Source organism: Juglans microcarpa x Juglans regia, chromosome 1S, assembly GCF_004785595.1.
Source record: "Juglans microcarpa x Juglans regia isolate MS1-56 chromosome 1S, Jm3101_v1.0, whole genome shotgun sequence".
Taxonomy (NCBI): Eukaryota; Viridiplantae; Streptophyta; class Magnoliopsida; order Fagales; family Juglandaceae; genus Juglans; species Juglans microcarpa x Juglans regia.
The window spans coordinates 21520603-21543465 of NC_054595.1; the positions used below are offsets into that span (position 1 = coordinate 21520603).

Consider the following 22863-nt stretch of genomic DNA (forward strand, 5'->3'; position numbering starts at 1 on the left):
CTAATTGGAATGTCACACAATAGATCTATATGTGACTCTGACATTCCATCATAGAATGGCTGGCGCCGCAGCATGTGCTTAGAAATTTATAATTTCTATTGGAGACCCATCGGTCTCCGAGCAACCCATCTGTGAAGTACTGCATGGAGCTCGATCGGACAACCGTCCATGCATGCACCCTAATTTCTACGAGCTAGCTAGGTTTAATCTTTTCCATCTACGTGCCGGAAATTCGTTTTCTTGACTCAACTTATATTGAGGCGACGTTGCAGCGAATGTATGATTTTTTCCTGCGACTATTTCTTCTCGTCGGAAATTAAATGTCATTTTTCTTGTAATACGCCCCACAATTTACTTTGGAATGCTGAATTCGTAAGAAATGAGCAAAACAAATTTGGAATTGTAATTGAAAGTTCACCAAGAATATTAATTTGTTCTAGAGCCTTTAAGAACATGAGGAAAAACCAAAAATAACAGAATAAGATCAAGACGACCTAAAAACTTCTCCACAATCAGCAGGAATATCAATGTTTCCTTAATTTGATGCACCAATATCAATGTTCAGTTTTGAGATAATCAACAACGGGTGGCAACCATTAAACAAAAAAAAGGTGATCTTCTAGCTAGGGCCATCCCTTTAAAAATGGGTATATATATATATATGTGTGTAGTATATTAGTTAATTATTAGTGACCAACTTTTTAAACTCGAGTAACAAATTTAGTTCTTGCAACCTTTTTCATAACATAATCTTTAGACCTGGATAAACCCTCAAACCTAGCTGGATGATTAATGACGTGCATTCAAGCCAAATCTCCAAGTAGATAAGAGCTGGAACCAATACATGAGCAATCTAACATATGTGACCATTGCGGTCAATAAAAAAACCACTACAATGTAGTTTTATCTTTCAAACAATTGAAAGAAACTTTGAGGGAATCCAAAAATATAATCAAAGTAAGCAATTACAGATCTCCACAATCAAAGAGCATCCATGAAAAAACATTAATGTTATTACTTTCTTTGAGGGAATCTAAAAATATAATCAAGGTAAGCAATTACATACCTATGGCCTCCGCACTCAAAGAGCATGCATGAAAAAACATGGTTAATTCTTTCCGTGAAACCATTATTGGAGCAGCTACATTTAGACACCACATTGTTGCAACCTTTCATCTACAGCAACTCTACTATGCCATAACTTCTATAAGAAACATATATATGGAGTATCCAGATTCTACGTTGAATGCGCTGAATTATCATAAGAATGTGAATCTGCGCAAATATAGTAAGGAAAGCTTAATCCTCTTTGGATTTGGGCAATATTAGTCACTACAAGGAAATCTTCTTTTACCAGCAATTTTTGTTACGTCGCAAAAGAAGTCATCAGGAATAACACGTATTTATGACGACTTCTGTATCGCCGTTGAATTGTAGCGCGGAATTTGAAGAAGTGCGCGAATGAACAGTGGATTACGATATTGCATTGAGTTTTGTCCTATTACGCCAAAATTATTCGACGCAAAAGGTTCTAACTATCGGACCGACTAATGTTTTTTACGGCGAAATAAAGTAAAACTGCCGTAAAAGCTGGTTTTTATTTCATCTAGTGTTCGATACCATTTCCCCTAAATTCCCACAAGCAGAACTGCTGTACACCCTCCCGTTTCCATTTCCCCTTTCCGAAAGGAGCAGTGCCACCCATCGGTTTTTTTTGTTTTGATCTTCGATCGATATACTCCGGTGAACTGATCCCCTTAGCATATTCATGATGGTTTAATCTATGTCTGGTACCCTTAAACGTTGTTCTATGGGCATTTATTTGAAGAAATTATTTGCGCAACACTTCCCTTTGAAGGGCTCTGTTATCGAATCTTCTATTACCACCATAATCTGCCCATCGATTTTGGCCTCAGTCTTGAACGCCGTTGACTTCTGTACCCGTAGACGTGTTATTGTTTAATTTGTAACTTTAGGAATGTTTGATAAGTTTGAAGTTTGGAATCTTAAAATTAGCTTTTGGGGGGGGGGGTGTGTGTTACTCTACGACAACCTTCTCCGGCTTGGGCTTAGGCCCTTCCTGGACTACCGAAACATGAAAGCTGGTGATAAATTGTACGAAAAGATTGATACCGCCATTCGAGATTGTAAAGTTGGTGTTGTAGTGCTCTCTCCCAGATATTGTGAGTCTTTGTATTGTCTCCATGAATTGGCTCTTTCAACAGAATGCCAGAAAAGAGTTATACCCATCTTTTATAATGTCAAACCGGCCCAGCTTCGAGTTGGGAACAAATACGATGGAACTTATGTTCCAGAGGAAAAGCTTGAGAGATTCAGAAGAGCACTTGAAGAGGCTAAAGATACCCTTGGATTTCGCTTTGATTCGTCGAGAGGTTACTTTAATTTTCTATTTTCTTGATCATCACCCTTTTTCTTATTTCGAATGGTCTTTTTAATGACTGAACAAATAGTTCATATGTATAAGTTATAATGTTTTTCTGATCTATATTTTTTTTCCTGGTTTTCAGATATTGGTCAGAGTCCTACAAAGTGCTTGCAAGACATTACAGAGCAGATTGCTCAGAGTTCCTGAAACACTTTCTTCCCAAGAAAACGACCAACATTGGAAAATACGTACGTACGTACGATCGACTCCCTTCTAGCATCCCAATGTTAAGGATAAAGATGATCATTCGGTTAAGGATAAAGCTTAAGCTGTTCAATCCCCAGTCTTCTAGTTCATCACGGCTTAGTACTTGTATTTGATTTATATAACAGCTGTTATCTTCTTATAATCTATACGTTGGTTAGCTTATCTCTTATAGTTTATCTCTTGTAATGTGGCGCCCCCAATCTCCCTTATATAAATACACAGGAATTGAGATATCAGGATGGTGATAACACGGTCACACATTCCAACGAAGTGCCAGTGTGTGTATATGCAACAGTGTACAAATAAAATAGTGCAGCGGATAGTCAACTAAGTACCAGAATTTATTTACAATCAAACATCAGTAAAGATTTAAATAACAGTTATACAGTAATTCATAAAATATATTACAATAGTTTCAGATAAACAAACGAGTGATCCCAGATCACTCCTCAGGCGGAGCCGTCTCCTCAGGCTCGCCGTCCTCCTCCTCATCTGCATCAAAATCTGCATTACCACAAAATGGTATCGCAGGTAAGTATAACCCAAAACAACAACGTAATATAAAATGCATTAAATGCAACTAACATGCATGCACATGAAAAATATGCATTTTTCCACACAAGATCATTTTCTCCGAAAATGACAATTTTCCAACACACGCCAAAATCCCATTTTGGCCCAAAATATTCGTAAAACATTTTCCTAGAAAATGATTTACCCAAAATTCAACTCGCACTATTTTCCTAGAAAATAATGCATTAATTCCAAACGCACCATGCATTATTTCCATATGCACCATGGCCTCCCCTATGGACCATCCGCACGTCCTGGCTTCGTAGCGGTGCTCAGTTCCGCACCCAGCGCGTACATGGCCAAGCACCCACACAACGCAACGAGCGATGCCCAGTTCCGCGCCCAGCGCGTACGTGGCCAGACATCCTCTAGTCCCCGCCAGCAGAAGGACTACGGAGTCGGCACGAGACCATCTCGTCCGATCCCATTGTCGCCCGGCGACAATCCAGGGGACGTTACTCAGTATATTCCGCTCCCGAGTAACCAGAGGAGCTCCACCGAGTTAATACCCCATCCCGGCTTGGGGTCGTGATACACACGCACCAAAAATCCATTCTCACATGAAAACCCAGTTTTCATAAACACATGAACATGAATGCAATACACGAAAATCCAGTTTTCTTTTACAAACATGATCATGCATGAAATAATGAAATGCACATGTACCAACACAATATCCAAACCAACAATTACCAATCCAATCAAATCCAACCAAACAACTCCAATCACAAATCCATCCGACCCCCGAACTCCTCGGACTCAGTCCGGCATGTCAAAAAATACAGTAAAATGGGTTAGTGCAAAAATACATTTAAATTACGAAAGTTCTTTGGAGAAATACTTACAGTGCAATATAATAATTTCCGGAGGATCACGAAGCTGCAAGTGGTGATGTCTGAGCAACACCACAGTGTAAAATACACTGTGGCCGTGGGTCACAGATACCCACTTTTCAACGAGGACAAACGAAGACCCAAAAATGGTAGGGTAGGGCCTAGGGAGGTCGGTGAAGCCAATGGTGGTGGTGGTTTGCCGTGGGTGGCGGCGCAAGGGGTGGTTTTAGGCCAAAAATGCACAAATCGAAAATGGGCTTGGTGGGGCTTCACCGGTGACGGATCGGAGCTGGGGTTGGGTCCAATGGGTTGCTAAGAGGTCGGGGATGAAGTGGTAGGAAGATGGTGGCCAATGGTGGTGCGACGGCGGCGCAACGGCGGAAAGAGTGCCGCGGCTTCATGGGGGCTAACGGCGGCACGAACAGAGGTGATATTGGTGGGGCGAGGTCGCCGGCGGCTGGGGAAGCTAGCGGGCTGGGCGGTGTCGACCACCGCCGATGCACGGCGGCGCTGGTTGGTGGAGAAGAAACAGACGCGGGGAGAGAGAAAGAGAGAGATCGCACGCACGGGGGAGGGGAGAAATAAGGAAGAAGAAAAAAGAAAAGAAAGAAAAGAAAAGAAAAGGAGAGGAAGAAAAATGGAGGGAAAAGAAATGAGGTCCAATCCTCATAACTTGGGTCACAAAAATGATCCAACGGAGATGATTTTAAAACCACAAGTTAAATAAAATAATTTAAACGTAATGGTAAATTCAAATTGAAATAATTAAATCCCACGGTAATTAATTTAAATATTAAAAGTAATTTAAATGCATAACAATAAATAAATATTAAGAAAGCACATAAAAATAATTTTCACCAAATTAAAATCATAGAAATAAACTCACTAAAAATCCAACCAATTTTAAAATAAGAGAATAAATTTTGATTACATAAAAATAATTCCTTCAGTAAAAATACACTAAAATACGAGGTATTACATGTAAGAGACATGATGTTAATCCTCTCATACGTTTGTAACAGTTTTGTGTATATATGATAATGCATACACAGTTTCGGGTGTGAAAAACCAGAGCAGTTTCGCATTCTTTCATGGTATCAGAGTCATATATAACTTGTTTTTTTGGCGAGGTAGAAATGTGATTTTCAACTCGATAGTAACGTACTGTGCGTGCTTCTTTACCCTATTTGGAGAAAATAGGACCTTCCATGTCGGTTCAATCTGTTATAATCTATTCCAATTTTGTTTTCAGTATATATGTGACGCCACAAGCTGCTTGTTTTGGACATTCTTAAAGAAGGCCGAAAGCGTAAAACCACGTATGATCTGAAGATATGTCGGTTTAGGGGTATTAAAAAAAAAACTAACAACCGTTTAAACCGGATCAGACGAGGTCCAATTTATAAGTGGTCTGGTACGGTAGTAATTCCTAAGAATCAAAACTGGTCTTAAATCGATGCAATAGTGATTTTCATATTAAATCGGTTTAAACTAAACCGGACCGATATATATTCATAATTCTCTATATTATATTATATATGTTATATGTTAAATTTTTAATTCATATAACAAGAAATTCTAATTTTATTATTCAAGCCCATTAATTTTATAATATAAATTAATATAACATCATGTCATATAACATAAAATTAATCTTATAATTTTTAATATAACATTTGATAAGCACATAAAATTTTAATCTTAAACATAAACATTAATATTAAGTTATTATTATTATTATTATTATTTTGAGAAGAGAACGATACTCCAATTTTATTGATAGTCCTCACTTATGGTGGAGGAATACCATGGTTACATCAGGACACCTGGGGGTTACAAACATGCATACAAACCTATTATTCGTGTCGAATTATGTGTAAACCAGCTCGATCCATTCGAATAGCTCCCATAATGTCGTTTGAAAGATTGCTATTGTTCTTAAAGAACTTCTTTTTACCACTAGAGCCCAATCTGGCTAATCTGTCTGCAACATGGTTTGTTTCTCTAAAAGAGTGGAGGAGTTGTACCACCATCAAGCGCGCCTTCAATTTAGCTTCACTCCAGTACTTCTGACTCCTCCAAAGGACAAGCCCACCCTTTTCCCACCAATTTACCACAAGTTTAAAATCAATTTCTACTTCAATATGGGTTATATTCATCTGTGCACAGATATTCAAACCATACGAGAGGACTCGGATCTCAGCAATACTGTTAAGATTGATATCATAATATTTGACAAAAGCAAATATAATGTGACCCTTCACATCTCTAAGGATTCCTCCACGACTGCTTCTTCCAGGGTTGTCAATGCTACTTCCACTCACATTAAGCTTAGCAAAATCTCGTGCCAAGCGCATCCATTTCAAAATCTGAATTTGCTTATTCTTAATAAGCATTGTCAATAAGCTGAGTTGCTTTAAAACTACACTATTAGATCACTTATTAATGGTTTAGTTGTTTTGGTATGTATAATTTGAGCTAAAAAAATTTTGATCTTATAGCACACTTGATGTTTCAACAACCCCCTACATTCAGGCTTTACATCTATAAAAGACACAGAAACTAGCTGATAATAGAAGGGAGAATTCCAAACACAACATTGATATGAGATACCATTATAGCCTTCGACAACCACTATTGTATTCCCCCCATGTACAAGTAGGCCCAAGTTTCAAACCCAAAGCTGATTAAAAGAAAGTCTAGACAAAATGAGGGATCTCTCCCATTAGAAGCGAGTGATCCAAAGAATTACAAGCAACCACTTTACAATATTCACATTTAGAGGCCATAGAGATATTCAACTTCATAGTATTCTAGTTAAAAGAAACGCCTTTATACATACATCTCCACATAAAAGTAGAAGTTTTTTTAGGCAGTAAACTATGCCAGATCCATTTAGCCCACGCCAATTTATCTTTGCGTTCATAAGTGTATTGCCTAGCTGAAAGGGTGGAAAAGTTCTCGTCTTATACAGCTCTCCGTGTAGGAATATCAGGACCTGAGGCAATCTTAACATTTTGTAGCTTTAGTTCTTCATAGATGGTACTCCCCACTAGCTCCTGAAGTTTCTCCCAGATTCTTCTTGTCTTAGAGTATACATCTGCCACTTTCAAAGAGAGATTTGTAATATCCTAGAATTCGCCAAGTATTCCCAAGGACAACCAGTTTTCAAACCAAAAAGATATCTTAACTTCATTAACAATTCATCCAGATCTCCTTATAACCAATTTTATCAACGGTTTTAAGGCCTTCCAAAAATGTGATTCATAGGAGAATTGATCAAGGAGGAAATGGTGGTGTTGATTTCTAAATTTGGCTCAGAAAAAGCTAGCCCAAAGAGAGTTTCCATACAAGAACTGCCAAACAAATTTCATATGTAAGGCTTTCTCCATGTCTTCTAACTTCCGTATCACGAACCCACCTTCTTCCATAGCCGTGCAATTTTTTTCCCATGTCACCCATTCTTTTTCTTCTTGTCATCCTGGCTACCACACAAGAAGCCTGCAAGAATCTAGTTAAGCTTACGCAGCACACTACAAGGCATATTAAGAGATGAGTAGGAATACTAAACAACACATGCTTTAATAACACTAGTCTACCCCCTTTAGAGAGTTAAGCTCATTTCCATGAGGCTAATTTCTTTTGCACTTTTTGGATTAATGGCTCAAGCTGAGTAGCTCGTATACTACCTGTGCATATTGGTGCACCCAAATATAAGCAGGAGAAAGAACCTTCATGAAACCCTGTTGTTTGAAGCCCAATTGTCTTTCGAGAAGTGGAAGTGTGCTTAGCAAAATACATCGCATATTTGGTATGTTTCACCTTCTGACCAGAAATATTTTCATATAACCGTAACGCATCCATGCACGCCTTCAAAGATTTTTTTTTAATCCATTCAAAAAAAGCATTAGATCATTTGCATACAAAAAAAAAAAATGAGAAAATCTAGGACATCCTCTGTGAGTTTTGTAGTCAAGAATCTTACCATCTATTGCACTCGTATTCAGTAATTGGCTCGACACTTCTTCAGCAATAATGAATAAGTACGGGGATAGTGGGTCCCCTTATATCAACCCACGTGATGATTGAAAATATCCTTTACTAGTACCATTCATTAAAATAGAAAAAGAATGGGTGGTGATACAATTTGATATCAGATGTCTCCACTTTGCAGAGAATCCCAAAACTTGGAGAACCTCCAAGATAAAACTCCATTCGAGTCGATCATAAGCTTTTATCATATCCACCTTAATCATCACATTGCCTCCTCGCACCTTGGCATTTATGTTATGCAACATTTTCTGGCAAGTGTAATATTTTCATGTATGTTTTGGCCTCTAATAAATTCCTTGTTCTTTCGAAACAATCTTAGAGAGAAGAGGGTTGAGCCTATTAACCAGAATCTTGGAGAAAACTTTATAAATCACCGTACACAGACTAATAGGTTTGCATTTAGCAAAGCTCGAAGGATTGTCTTCTTTAGGAATAATAACAATGAATGTAAATGAATAAAAATTTGGAAGAGGAGTACCATTAAAGAAATCTACGGCTGCTTCTACAAGGTCCTCCTTAATGATATCCTAGCATTTCATAAAGAAACAAGAACCAAAACTGTCAGGTCTGGGACTGCTATCTTTTGGAAGGTTAAATAAAGTTATTTTGATTTCCTCAAATGAAGGACTTTGGCAAAGAGAATCATTATCCTCATCTGTAATAACTATTTGGAATAAATCCTTTCATGTATCGATATGCATGAATCTTCTGAGGGGAATTAAGTTGAGTTCCATCTTCCAATTTCATATGCTGAAGCAACCATCTTTTTCTTTTGATCTGTAAAGCTGCATGGAAAATTTAGGAGTTTGAATCCCCTTCTTTTAGCCATTTCACTTGGGATTTCTACTTAAGGAGAATTTCTTCTTGGAGCAAAAACTGTTCAAGCTCCGTTTGCTTAGAATGCAGTTGCAGTTCAAGAACAATGGTTGTAGTTAGCCATTAACTGAGCCTCAATATTCATGATTTCACCTTCAGCATTCTACACATGATGTTCAACCTTCTGATAATCTCTTTGTTCTAGGTCCGAAGAGTTGGTTTCAACCTTTTAACTTTAGCACCAAACTCCATAAGACCTCCCCAATAAATAGGTTGGTTCCAGTTATAAGAGATAGATAAGTTGATCAAATCTCGTGTGTGCACCACATCCTCATGTATCTGAAAACTGGAGGACCATATCGAGAAGCTGCCTCTTTGACTTGAATAAGAAGTGGATTGTGATCTAAACATGTCTTTGCCAAATCTGCAAGCAACCTGTGTAAAACTGAAGTTCTATCAAGTTTGGCCCATATACGTGTGTCCCTCACACCCATTACACCATGTATATTTGGAACCTTCAACATGTTCCAACAGTATACAATGAGAAATAAAGTCGTTAAAATCATCCATAACCACTTGCGATTTTTCTCTACCTCCAATCTTTTTTATATTGCTTCTTATTATATTAGAATCACCACATATCAACCAATTAATGCTCGGCATGGAGACCCTTTGTAATTCATCCCAAAGGTTCCTTTTATCTAAATAACCACAGCTAGCATAAATAAAAGAGGCCCTGTAAGACAGTTTAACATCAGTAATAATCCCCGTAATGACCTATTTATGAATCGAAACAGGTGATAATGATATCTTCCGTCCAATGGTAACCAAATCTTACTGTGTTGCTCTTCATTGGATAAAAAATACTGCATATTCAATATCTTAGTTATCGCTTTTACCTTATTCAAAGCAATAAAAGGCTCAAGAATGGCAAGAACTTTAGGCTGAAACTTTCTAACTAATTCCTTTAGTTTTCCTACTGTGGGCATGTAGAATCAAAGAATACAGTCCCGTCAACTAGGGATAAGTATTTTCTTCTTTTTACCCTTCTTTTTAGCAGCTTGGGTTTGTCTTTCAAAATCTGATTTGTACCCCTTTGTGAGAACTGACTATGGCCTGTAACAACCCTTCCTCATCATCTAGATCTTTGAGAGGATTGAAAACGTTTGTAAGAGGAGTCACAAGTCCCTCTTTTAAATCTGATTCACCCTTAGTATCAGGGTCCTTTAGAGTATCTGAATCTCCCGAGCTAGACCCTCGCATGTTGTCAGCCTAAAGATGCAAACTTATTCAGCTGGTAGCCGTTACAAGCTTATCATTCAATGTCTTTAAGTGGTATTTCATGCACGTTTTGGCCTTGTCATCAAGCTCATGGCCATTTGTTTTTTCCTCTTCACTAGTGATGTCTTCAATTTCCACTCTTTCAATACAGTGCCTATGCTCATCTGTATTAGAGTTTTTATCATGGGCCTCATCATGATCTTTTGTCGTAATGCGTGTCTTAGACTTAGAATCTGAAGCTTTATTAGTAGTCCTTCCAAGTTCCTCATCTAGACCCTTTTTTACTCACATCATCACCTCATGCCTAACAAACTGGTGTTGTCCTATTAGGTGTAATGTTTTCATTCTGGTTGCCCTGTTGATTTTTAACAACGTACAACATGTTCTGAGCTTTTTATACTGATTTGTTTTGTCTAACCAAAAGATTGTTCTTAGAGCCATTTCGACGAACACCAGTCAAGTATCCTTGTTGCCTACATTTGGTGCAATAAGCAGGGACTTTTTCATATACCACAGGCTGCCAAAAGCTGTTCATTGAACTATGGGTACCATTTGAATACACGGTAATTGAAACCTTCAATTTCTCTAGCTTCCCTTGCCCAAGCTTTTGCAAGATCAGCCTCACTCTTCATCATCAACATGATGTTTCAGTTGTCAAAAATCCCAATCGTGGGAATGCTAGCAAGGCACCACCGTTTCACCACATGCAGCTTAATGTTATCCAGGGAAGGTCGGCCACGAGAGAATTTTAACACCAAGGTATTTGTAACACACCATGGCTGAAGGGAACTCACACGGCGTTGGAGAGTCTAAGGAAGAAGAGATCGAGCCCTAATCTGGAATGCACGTGGGTGAGAAGTCAAAAGTGGAGTGTTTAACTGAAGTGAAGTCAAAAGCTGAAGCGGGTGTCGTGAGTTAAGGGGCTGGGTTATTGTTAAGAGCCCATGATCTGTTTGTAAGGTTCAATAGCTAAAGTTAGAGTAATGGGCCGTGGCAGTAACATGGGCTGTTATCCAATTGCCTCGCTATTTTATTTACTTGTTTTATTTATGTTTCTTCAAGTGAGTCCATTAGTAGGCCACGGGCCCTTTTTATTTTCTCTAAGTATATGTACACAGAACGTAAAAGTGGAAGGCATCGAAAAAGTAATGAAAAAATCCTAAGTTTCCTTTCTCCTCTCTACTTCTCAATCTCATTCCCCTTTCTGGAGGCACTCCCCTCGAAGAGAGTTTACTATTTTGTGTGTGAATCTGATCAGACCTGTTACAGTATTTTTGATGATCTCTCTACAGGGGAACCAATCATTTGTATTGATGATACCATGGGTATTCCGATGGAGGAAATCCTCAGCGCCGGAGGTTTGAGGAGCTCGGTAAAAGTGCGGGAGGACCCTGCCACTAAAGTTGACGGGGCTAGGGGTGGTTCCATGCGGGGCAAAATCGAGAGCCCTAGAGAGAAGCTAGAGAAAAAGGTGCAAGGTGAACCGCCCTATCAATTTTAAGTTATTAATATATACTTACTTTTGATATACCAACGATTAATATATTTTTGGCATAAGAAATTTCAATATTTATACATCTATATTCTTTTTGTAAATATATTTTTATACATTTGATCATATATACTCATATAAAAAGTCTAAAACTTATATAAACTATAGTTAAATTCAATATTATACTAGTATGTATTAATTATTATAAAATAATGTACTTATACTATAATATAAATAGACTAATAGTTTAATATATGTAAACATCTTATTATTAGTAACATATATAATCCGTAAAATCGGAAAAGCTAGACCGGATCAGACTAAAATTGGAAATGAAAAACTGAAAGTTCTGATTTCGATAATGAATCAGTCCAGTATCGATTCTTAAATTTTAAAACAGTTACTTATTTGGGTATTTATTTTGGATATTCTCCCGGGTACTTATTTGGGTATTTATTTTGGATGTTCTCCCACCCGCCTATTGTACTTTTTGATTTCATAATCGAGGTCATGCATGCATAATACATTAAGATACCTATTTAATTCTTGCCAAATGTGGAAGCTTGTGTTAGCTTTAATTTTCTTTTCTTTTTTAAAGAAAACTGTCATCATTCATTCATCAAAAAACTTATATTTATAACCAGATACATTCTAGGATGTCCTCATATCAAACATGACATCATAAATCAAAAAGAAAATAACTTTTAGACTTATTCATCAAAAATTAGCATTTGGAGCTCCACCAATATACTATTTCTTTTTGTGACTGATTTGGTGTTCACTAGTGCTGATACTCTCTACAAACAAACATTCAAGAAATAACACTCTCTACCTAAACAGAGACTCAACCTTATCCTTTATAGAAGAAAATGACTCAACCTCTACAAAAAAAAAATTCAAGAGGCGAACTCTTTTTTTTATTTTAAGTAACAATAAGGAAACCAAAAAGGAAAGCAGTAGGATAGATGCGAAAAAGGAAGGATTACAGTTTGGACTAACTTCGGTAGATTTTAGAATCTATGACGGCACATGAAGGCAACACATTTATCTCTTTTCGACTACAAAGGTCAGATCTGAAAAATTTAGTTGTGGCGATTCTAGTGATCTGACTCGTGTGGCGAGAATAGCTACTAAAAAGGGTGGCGCTTGAGACCATGCATAGATGTGGGCAACTCATGAGGACCACATATGTTGATTTTTGCAAAATCGTCACTTTCCTCTGAACGTTTTGAAGCCTAAGAGTCTGTTTGTGTCACACGTCTCTCAAGAGTTTTTGAAAAGCTAGTTGTAGATTTATCTTTTCCAACTTTAAAACAAGCAAAATAAAACTAAGCATGAAAAGAACTACCTTGATATACAAGGTGGGTGGATGGAGAAAAAAAGAAATGAGAAGGAAGAGGAAGATGAAGCCTTCTAGTCTCTTTGGACAAAAATCAGATCTGAAATCCTTAATTTTTTACTAGAGTAAGAGGGAAGGAGTAGAAAGCTCCGTAGCTTTAAATTAAATAACAAATATTAATCGAGAATAAAGTGGCCAAGATAACTTTTTGATCGCTCATAACTTTCTTTAAAGAAATCATCTCCGTGTAAGGAAGAATTTAGCCACTAAGCTACATGTACATAATATATATATACACGTATGTGTGTGTATATATATACATGTAGGTATAATATATACATATATATATATATATATATATATAAATGTATATACACGCACACATACATAAGAGAGGTCCTATAGATAATAAAATATTTTATAAAAAATAAATTCACAGATTGACATAACTTTATGTGATCTATTAGATAAATTTACAATTTAATATACCATATTAAATTATGTTAGTTTGTCAATTTATTTTTATGTAATTCTTTTATGACTAGAGTTTATGTGTGTGATCCGATTCAGTTCTTTAAGAGAATTTTTTTTTATTTATTTATTACAAATCTAGCTAATTTTTCTCGATTAAATACACGACATTACATGGTAATTAAGAGGAGTGATCAGTACTTAATTACCTAATGACTCGGTCTGTAAGTCATGTAAGGCCTAATATAAATATATAACTACTAGTACTGTCTAATACAAATGTTACATTAACTAACTAATACAGCCATAATTTTATCTTCAAAAAAAAAAATAGTCATAATTTCTACGTCGTATGTGAGTAATGATAAAAACAGTCCTTCTTTACATTAATTATGTTTTAAATAGATCAGAACTCGATTTAAAACATATATAATTATAAGAAAAATATACAAAAAAATGTATGTTTATCAAAAAAATAATAATAATAATAATTCCGCGTATACATCATATATTAAGAGTAATGCTAGATACAAACTCCAAATAGACAAGTTTCATACAAGCCTTTTATAAAACAATAGGTCTCACTAATAAATAATAGTTTTTGTTACACTTTTTTAAAATAAGGTCCACTTTTTTACAAAAGCTTGTATGGGATTTGTCTATTTGAGACTTGTACCAATCATTTCTCTTATTACAATACCATCTTATAGTTATGAAAACGGCTCTTGCCCAACTGCCGGAAGAGGGTTCCAATTCACATTGCCTTCCTATAAGCAGTAAGCAGGCTCCAGAATCATCTCAACCTGGCTTGCCCTGCCCAAATGCACTTAATTGGTTCTGTTGAACAAGAAAAGTTACCATAGTATAACCCCACACTAATCGGACATAAAAATGGAAAGTCTGCCACTGATGCCTTACAATATTGGTTATGTTATGGGCACTGTTATCAGAGTATATATAGGATGGTTTTTCCAGTTGAAAATTTCAGTTTTTCCCTTGCATATAAAAATCTCTCTCCTTGACAGCTTTCTGTTCTGACTTGGTATAATTTGACAGCTTACCACATGTCTGCAGATGTTCATCTCCATCAATGTCTTGCAAATTAACCACAACAACAATGCCGGGATGATATTTGAAGAAGAGGGGATAGATCAGATTCATCAATCTTCGTTAAATAATGTGTTTCTCTTACATCTATCTAATAATCTTCTTCCAAAGTTGTGTTTCGTAATTCATATATTATAATTTTGTGTTTTGTAATATAATATATAAATATCAAATAATGTAATATATAATGAATTGCATTGCATGTTGCATGCATTTTACGTGATAAATATTGTATATATTTTCTTTTACATGCATTTAGTTAAAAAGGTAATTAGTTTCTAACTTTACTTATTTTTTACATAAAATTTAATTTTCTATTTTGATATATTTTTATTACTATGGACAATGTTCAATGCTATTATGCTTTTCAACATGATTTCTTGAAATATAGGCTTTTAGATAAAAATAAATAAATAAATACTTTTTTAAAAAAAAATTTAACCATAGGATTTTGTTAAAAAAAAAAAATCTAGTTTCATCCGAGTTTCACCCCGAGTCATAATCTCCCGACCTAGATTTGAAACCCGAGTTTCCAGTCGGGTATACTCGAGTGCCCAGTTTGGAATTCGAACGAACACATGTCCCCTTTTTTTTTAATTATCCTTTCATGCAATGCTAAGGAAATTGGGATTTGAATTTGTGTCTTCTATTCGGGAAGAGATCAAGAATATTCTGTTTATAATTAATAAACAGATTTTCTTCTCCCTAAGCGATGAACAAAATATATAGACTACAATTCCATAATATTTCATAATTATGTAAAAAATAATAGTTTTTTTAAAAATTCATTTAGATTGTGTTTAAGTACTTCCATCATGTATTGGAATTAATTAAAGCAAATAATATTTGATTAACGAGTTGTGTAAAACTTGTGAAATAATTTTTTATATCATTTTCTATCTATAAAATAAAATATTATTAGCATATATTTTTTGATATGAGATGATATGAGATGAGTTGATCTGAAAGTTGAATAAAATATTATTAAAATATATTTTTTAATATTATTTTTTTAGATTTGAAAAAGTTGAATTGAGATTTGAAAAAGTTAAATTATTTATTATATTTTGTATGAAAATTTAAGAAATTTGTAATAATTAGATGAGATGATATGAATTAAAATGAACTGTAAAAATAAACAAGGCTATATGATCCCTCTTGGGCCTCTTCATTCTTGTACTTTTTTGTTTTTAAAACAAAGTGCTATAGGGAAAAAGAGGCTTGATTATGTGATAAAAAATAATTGTTAGAAATACAATTTTGATACAATTATTACATAACAAGCCTAGCTATGTACGTAACATTGTCACCACACACACATACAGTAAGTTAGTAACCAACTCTATATATCCCAACATTTTAAGAGTAGTAATTATAAATATATATATATATATATATATATATCTTTTACAACTCTATTTTAAATAGAGAGTATTATGTAAAATTTAGAATCCAAATCAAATAAATTTTTTTAAAAGGATGAATACTTTGTATGAACCAATACTACGATCACATTGACTATTCACAGTCTCTGAAAAACACATGTACATTATAAGTTGTGATTTCAAATCTCAAATTTGTGTATGAACAATACTGATAGAGCCACCGAAATTTTGTACACATATTTTATACCGTATTTCTTTTTCTTAATAATTAATGAGTAAGAAAGTATTTTTTTTAATTATTTTTTGATTTTTAAAAAATACTTTAAAAAAAACTTATAGTTCGATTAAAAAATAAAAAATCGGTAGAAGCTCTGTGCATGTAGCATCACCCCTAAGCATTGGCAATTGCCATTATCAAGTCTAAATTTTGATTAAAATTTGAGATTTTATCTAAAGTCAAAACTTTTAGAGAGGTCAATTCACGTTAAACTAGTCATTTTAAAATCAAAATAATAATATAATATTATATATTTTAATAATATTTTATTATTTTATATTTATAAATATACTCTATATATTAATTAATAATTTAATATTTACTGTCCAAACAAATTATTTAACACGATAACTATTTCACTCTCTCATGTCCTGTTTTCTTTCTTTCGATGATGAAATTTTGTTTGTTCTGTTCTACTAGTAAGGGGCCACGGAAGAATTGAGCTTTTTTGTACTCTTATCCAACAGTTTTCATGCTACTATTATTTCAGAAGAAATGAAGAGAAATGAAGAAGAAACAAATAGAAAATGAAGGAAGAGAACTTATTGAAAAGTGAGAATATTTTTTAATAAAATATTCTTTTAGTTGGTAAACAGTAACTCACGACTTTAGTTTTTCATTTATATTCTTATTACTTGACTTGAAGTGATTTGGCTAGTCCAATTAATGCACTTTGATTTTGAGAAAATTTAATCAAAATTTATACTTGATTGGCATTTGGCTAATCAATACCCGTGCTCTAATTAAGCTCTATTGTTTCTCTAGAATTACTCTTAGCGCACACCTAGCTATAGGTTATAGCCTATCTCAGGACCCTTCCTGGTCGGGCTGGCTATGAATAACTCAAATAAGATAAAGAAATACGCACGCGAGCGTTACAATCAAGAAAATCCTTAGTAGGAAAGTGAGCTACAAGCAGGAGGATGCTCGCTGGCGAGTGACACTCGGTTGAGCTCTATTGCATCTTTCACCTGAACAAGAAACAATACCTCAGCCAAGGCATCATTGATCTGCACATGCAGTCATCATTGCCGTCCAAACATCAACTTTATTTCTACATCTCATTCTGTCAAATACACACAATAACTTTATTATTGCAAACGTCGAGTTCCAAACACGAATATTCGATCCATTCATTCTTCCCAATATGAGAATGAAGCTGATCATCCCTCCCGTACTAATCCCAATTCCCACCATCACTACCAAAAAGAGGCAGCAAACTCAAAATCGTAAATCTGTAACACACCTCACGGATTAAAATAAAATAACATTGATTTGCTCTCTTCGAGGAGAAGAGCTCCTCCAAATACATGGGAGAGAAAATTGGAGAAAAACCAATAAATTTCTATATCATTTGAGATTAATTCCTTACACTATCCAGCTGAGTATATATACTATCACAAAGACTTTACGGAAAGCCAAGAAGAGGCCATGGGCCTTTTAAGTCCCACTAACAACAATTAAAGATAAGTGGGGATATAAGCAATTGGGCTTAATAAACACTATCCTAGCCCATATTAAAAAATACAACAAAACTAAGCAAAAGACATTAGCTATCCAAGCCCATAGAAGCCTTTGAGCCCAACCCTCTGATTCTTTACTGTCCCAAACCAAAGCCCACAAAGACTTCAGTCCATCTCTGTAGATATAACGACGACTTTACATTACTCACAATTTCCTTATCAAAACTGAGATCCCAGCAACCACTAGCATAGCCCGCTATTATTGCATTCCAAGAACGTGAATTTCCTTCCAACATTTCATCAAACAACTTGCGGGTTCACTACATTCGACCGCATTTAGAATACATGAGTATCAACAAATTGGCAACAACCCTATCCGAAACAAACCCAGTTGGTAAACTCCAATCTACCAGACTGCCCACATACTTTCGCAAGTGTAGTGAGCACATAATCTTCCGGCGTTTCATCACTAGAGGACATTCCGTTGAGCGAATCAAGAGCCTCATTATATGCACGATTTTTCAAATACCCATTAATTAACAAGTTTCATATAATCATAGGTATGCATTCTCGACCTCAACCGAGTAAAAATGAACTGGGCCCCGATTTGGGCTTTCCACATATAGCGTACGCAGACATTTGTTTGATGGCGAGGAAAGGGCTCTGAGCCTCTGTCCCTCCCCGCCCGTGTGAGAGGATGAGAGCGTGCCATTGCTGGCTGAGGCTTAGAGATTGGCGGACTATGGCAAACCGAAGAGAATGGAGGAGACTAGGAAGCTGGTGGAGTACAGCAAGTGGTAGAAGCAATGTTAATGACTTGTGAGGGTAAAGCAATTTCTCGCTTCCAGAATGGGCTGCTTTTAAGCATGGCGTGAACTACGACGAGATCGAGAGTGGGCCTTCAAGTTCTGAGCAACGTTAATGGAAGGCTGGAAGCTATTATCCGAAAAATTTTACACACAAATTAACTTAACTGCGTGAAATTTTATAGGCCTAATTTATAATAAAAATAATTTTCTAATCTGATATATTAAATTAAATCATGTCAATAATTTATTTTTTATATAATCTTCTTGTAATTGAAATATTTTAATATTTTCATGGCAATAAAGTGAAATGAGCTTTTGTATAGTAATGTCTCAAACGTGCAAATTTATTTTTTTTAAAGAATAATATTAGTATGCTCTTTCATTTTAATCGCTTATATATTTAATTTTTTTAAAAAATTTACTTATTGATTAAAGAAATGATTATTAATGTATTTATATTTTTTTAAAAGTAATGTTTAAAATAAAAAATAAAAAATAAATATAATTTACACCAAAGACACATCAAGTCAACAAATTAAGAAGCACATTAGTAGCACTACCCTTTTTTAAAATGGTTACGTAGGTTCAAAAGTTTTCAATGTTTCTTTTATTAAATGTCACTTTCCATTACTATTATTACATCCTCTTTTTTATATTTAAAAAATAAAAATCGAAAGTTGACGAGTGATGCTATCTAATCAAATCATAGTAAGACAAGATTAAGGTGATAGTACGATCAGTAACATTTTTCAACGCATTACAAAAATTAAGAGGACTTACATCCAATGGACGTGGGACATGTTTTTCTTATGAGAGATGCTACATAGTATTTATTGTAGTGAATGCACATAATGCACTTACTACGTAGATATTTTTGATCCATGTATTTTTTTTTTTTTACCAGACGACTTCTCTCGTCTCTCTCATCTCGACTCTCTCTCTCTCATCGTCTCTCTCTCCTCGACTCTCTCTCTCATCTTCGCTCTCTCTCTCATTTCGGTCTCTCTTTCCTCGACTCTCTCTCTCTCATCTCTGCTCTCTCTCTCTCATCTCGAGCTCTCTCTCTCATCTCGGTCTCTCTCTCCTCGACTCTCTCTCTCTCATCTCCGCTCTCTCTTTCATCTCGAGCTCTCTCACATCTCGGTCTCTCTCTCCTCGTCTCTCTCTCTCATCTCGAGCTCTCTCACATCTCGGTCTCTCTCTCCTCGACTCTCTCTCTCTCACATCTCGGGCTCTCTCTCATATCCCCTCTCTCTCTCATCAGCTCTCTCAGTCCATAATTTCAAATTTAGAAGATGAATGTTATAAGGTGTTTTTCGTATTTTACTTATGCCACGTAGGGTGTGTAGTGGCTGCTCCCACTACAGTAGCTTCTCCCCAGAGTTTTTCTTTTCTTATAATCCGATATTTATTGGAATTGAAACCGAGCCAAATAATCACGATAATTTCTCCTATTATACTTTGTTATATAATTTTTGTTGTGATGTGACCATGAAATCGTGAAACTATTTTTCATGTTCAAAGGACTTAGAAATTTAAATCAACGAGAATTAAAATATGATCAAGATACTAATTGAAGAAGTTACGATATGAAGTGTTAATAACTCAGAGGATCTAATTCTAATATTGACATGAGATTAATGACTCGATTGAACAATAAATAAGATAGCATTAGTTCATTCATTTAGAAGATCAACTGATCAAGACCTTTCATAAAGAATAAGAAGATTAGGATATTTGAGAGCTCAACATGACTTGAAAGCTCAATATATATTTATGAAAAATTCTATGTGGAAGTCTTACTCTACACACATTTACTTAACGAACAAGTGATTTTTTATTTTTGCCCTTCTATTTAAATACACACGTGTTTAAGCATTAAGATAGAAATAAAAAAAAAATGATAAATCACATGTTAGTTAGGTGGAGGTATGTGGTGTAAAACTTCCTTTGTTATTTATATATATAAGAAATTAGGACTGAGCAAAAATTCGACAATCCGACTCTGCCTCCAAATCCACACCGACTTCGACTCTAATTATCCGACTTCGATATTGTACATATTTTATAAAAATATATATATTTTTTATATGTTAATCATATATATTTTATATAACTATAAGTTATATTGTTACTTAAATTCAATAATATACTAATATGAGAAAATTATTATAAAATAATATGCTTATAATATAATATAAATAGAAAAAATTGACTAATAATAGTTTAGTATATATAAACACCATACTATTAACTATTACTACCATATAACACTAATGAATAATAACAACTAATGTATAGACACTAATGTATAATAACATGTAATACTAATTATATAATAACTAATGTATAGTAACATTTAATTTTAATGTATTATGTATAAACACAAATATATAAATTTATAATAACATGTAATACTAATATATAAACATTAACATATAATAACATATAATACTAATATATAATAACTTTAATTTGTACAATGATTTATTTTTTCAATTTTGATTAGGTTTTAATAAAATTGAAATTGAAAAAATCTTTTTAAAAAAATTGAAATCTAAAAGCCCAAATCCGATTAATAAAAGCCCAAGATTGTTAAATTAAAATTTCAAATGGGTTAAGAAAGAAAGCCTAATAAAAAAGCCTAAATCCGACTTCGCTCCGACAAGTCAGAGTCGGAGTCGGATCGGAAGCTATGCAAATCGGAGTTGGAGTTAGAGTCGGAGATCGGATTCAAGCTCCGATAAAGTCAAAGTCAGAGCAAGGGCGGCTGAATACAAATTGAGGCCTAAGGGGAAATTTAAGTAACCCATTCATAAAAATATAAATTATTATATGGAATAATTTTCAAAATTCTCAATAAAATAAGATTTTATTTAAAATCTTTAAATAAATTATTTTTTGAATTTATATTTAATACAACAACATAAAATGAGGTCTCAATGCAAATTTTATACCTCAATTTAGCAAGATCTTAAAAAAAATATTTAAAATATAAATAATTCATTGTATTAAATATTAGATTTAGTATTATGAGGTCTTGCACATTAAAAAATAGAAAAATTATTTAAAAGTTTATTTAATAAAATGGTTTTTATTTTATTTTTCTTAAACATTTAAAAAAAATACTTCATTTTTAATTTTTGGAAGCCTTACATAGAGTGGGGGCCTTAGGCAATGACCTAAATGGCCTTGCCATTGAGCCGGCCCTGAGTCGGAGTCATCCCTATTGCTTTATTTTCTCCCTTTCTTTATTAATGTTCTAATGAGAGTTTGTACTAATCACGCATGCCAACTTTATATGACATTAGTCATTTCTCGTAGAGCTCTTCTACTTATCATCTTTATACTATACACTACATTTAATTTTTAATTTTTTATGTTGATTTTGATTTTGATTTTGATTTTTATTTTATTCTCACTAAATTAAATGAATTCTTCTACTTATCCTCTAAACATCACATATTTAATAAAAAAAATCATATATAATAAATGATGTAGAGATGATAGTGTAATTTTTCTTCATCGTAAATCATAATTCTGTTAGAATTCCTATGCACGAATGGACTGCAAAATGTGAACCAGATGGAATAAGCCTCCGACTCATTATTATAGAAGCCCAAGCCCATGACATGGATAATATATATCATATATATTTGGAGGAGACTCTTTCAACATCATCATTGCGACCCAGCAACGTCACGCTACAATGGACTGGAGAATTGTCGTCAGAATGGAAGGACGTTACCATTGCTATCAATTCCTTCTCCATGAAGACGAAGACGATGATGAGAGTTGTACTAGTTGTTAGTACACAGTAATCATTTGGGGAAATAATTTTAAAGCAAATGGTGCGCGGCTTGTTGTGTTAAAGAAATGACTTTCATCAAAGGGCACCGATTCCTTGATTCCTTTGGTGCTTTATATTGTAAAATTCGTTTCCCTTTTGAGTCATACTTCTACTTCCATCTGGTTCTCAAAAAGTGTAAGCCCCTTTTCTTTTCTTTATATTGATCTTTGTACTTTCCGGGAATCAACACAAGGCCCCTATGAATAATTGCAGCACGATACTGCTAGCTGAAAGCCTGAAACATGATATAAAAACCTCCCCAATGGCTGGTTTAATAATTTGAGTACAACAATTAAAAGAGTAATTTTATATACAATCATGAAGTGCGTAAACGTCACCTAATTATTTAAAAAAAGAGTAGAATCTATTATTAAAAAATTAATTTTTTTATATAAATCTTATGTATTATTCATTTTTTTAAAACGATTACGTAATAATTGTACAATTCACAAATATCTTTT

The 22863-nt window shown here is 34.4% G+C and overlaps 1 protein-coding gene across 1 annotated transcript; it reads left to right on the forward strand.

Annotated features, from left to right (window-relative positions):
• Positions 1-2095: 2095 nt before the first annotated feature.
• Positions 2096-2593, forward strand: LOC121247414 (TIR-only protein-like). The gene is made up of 2 exons (XM_041145768.1): positions 2096-2393; positions 2529-2593. Exons 1-2 carry the CDS (start codon positions 2096-2098, stop codon positions 2591-2593), a joined length of 363 nt encoding a protein of 120 aa, XP_041001702.1.
• The last annotated feature ends 20270 nt before the right edge of the window (positions 2594-22863 follow it).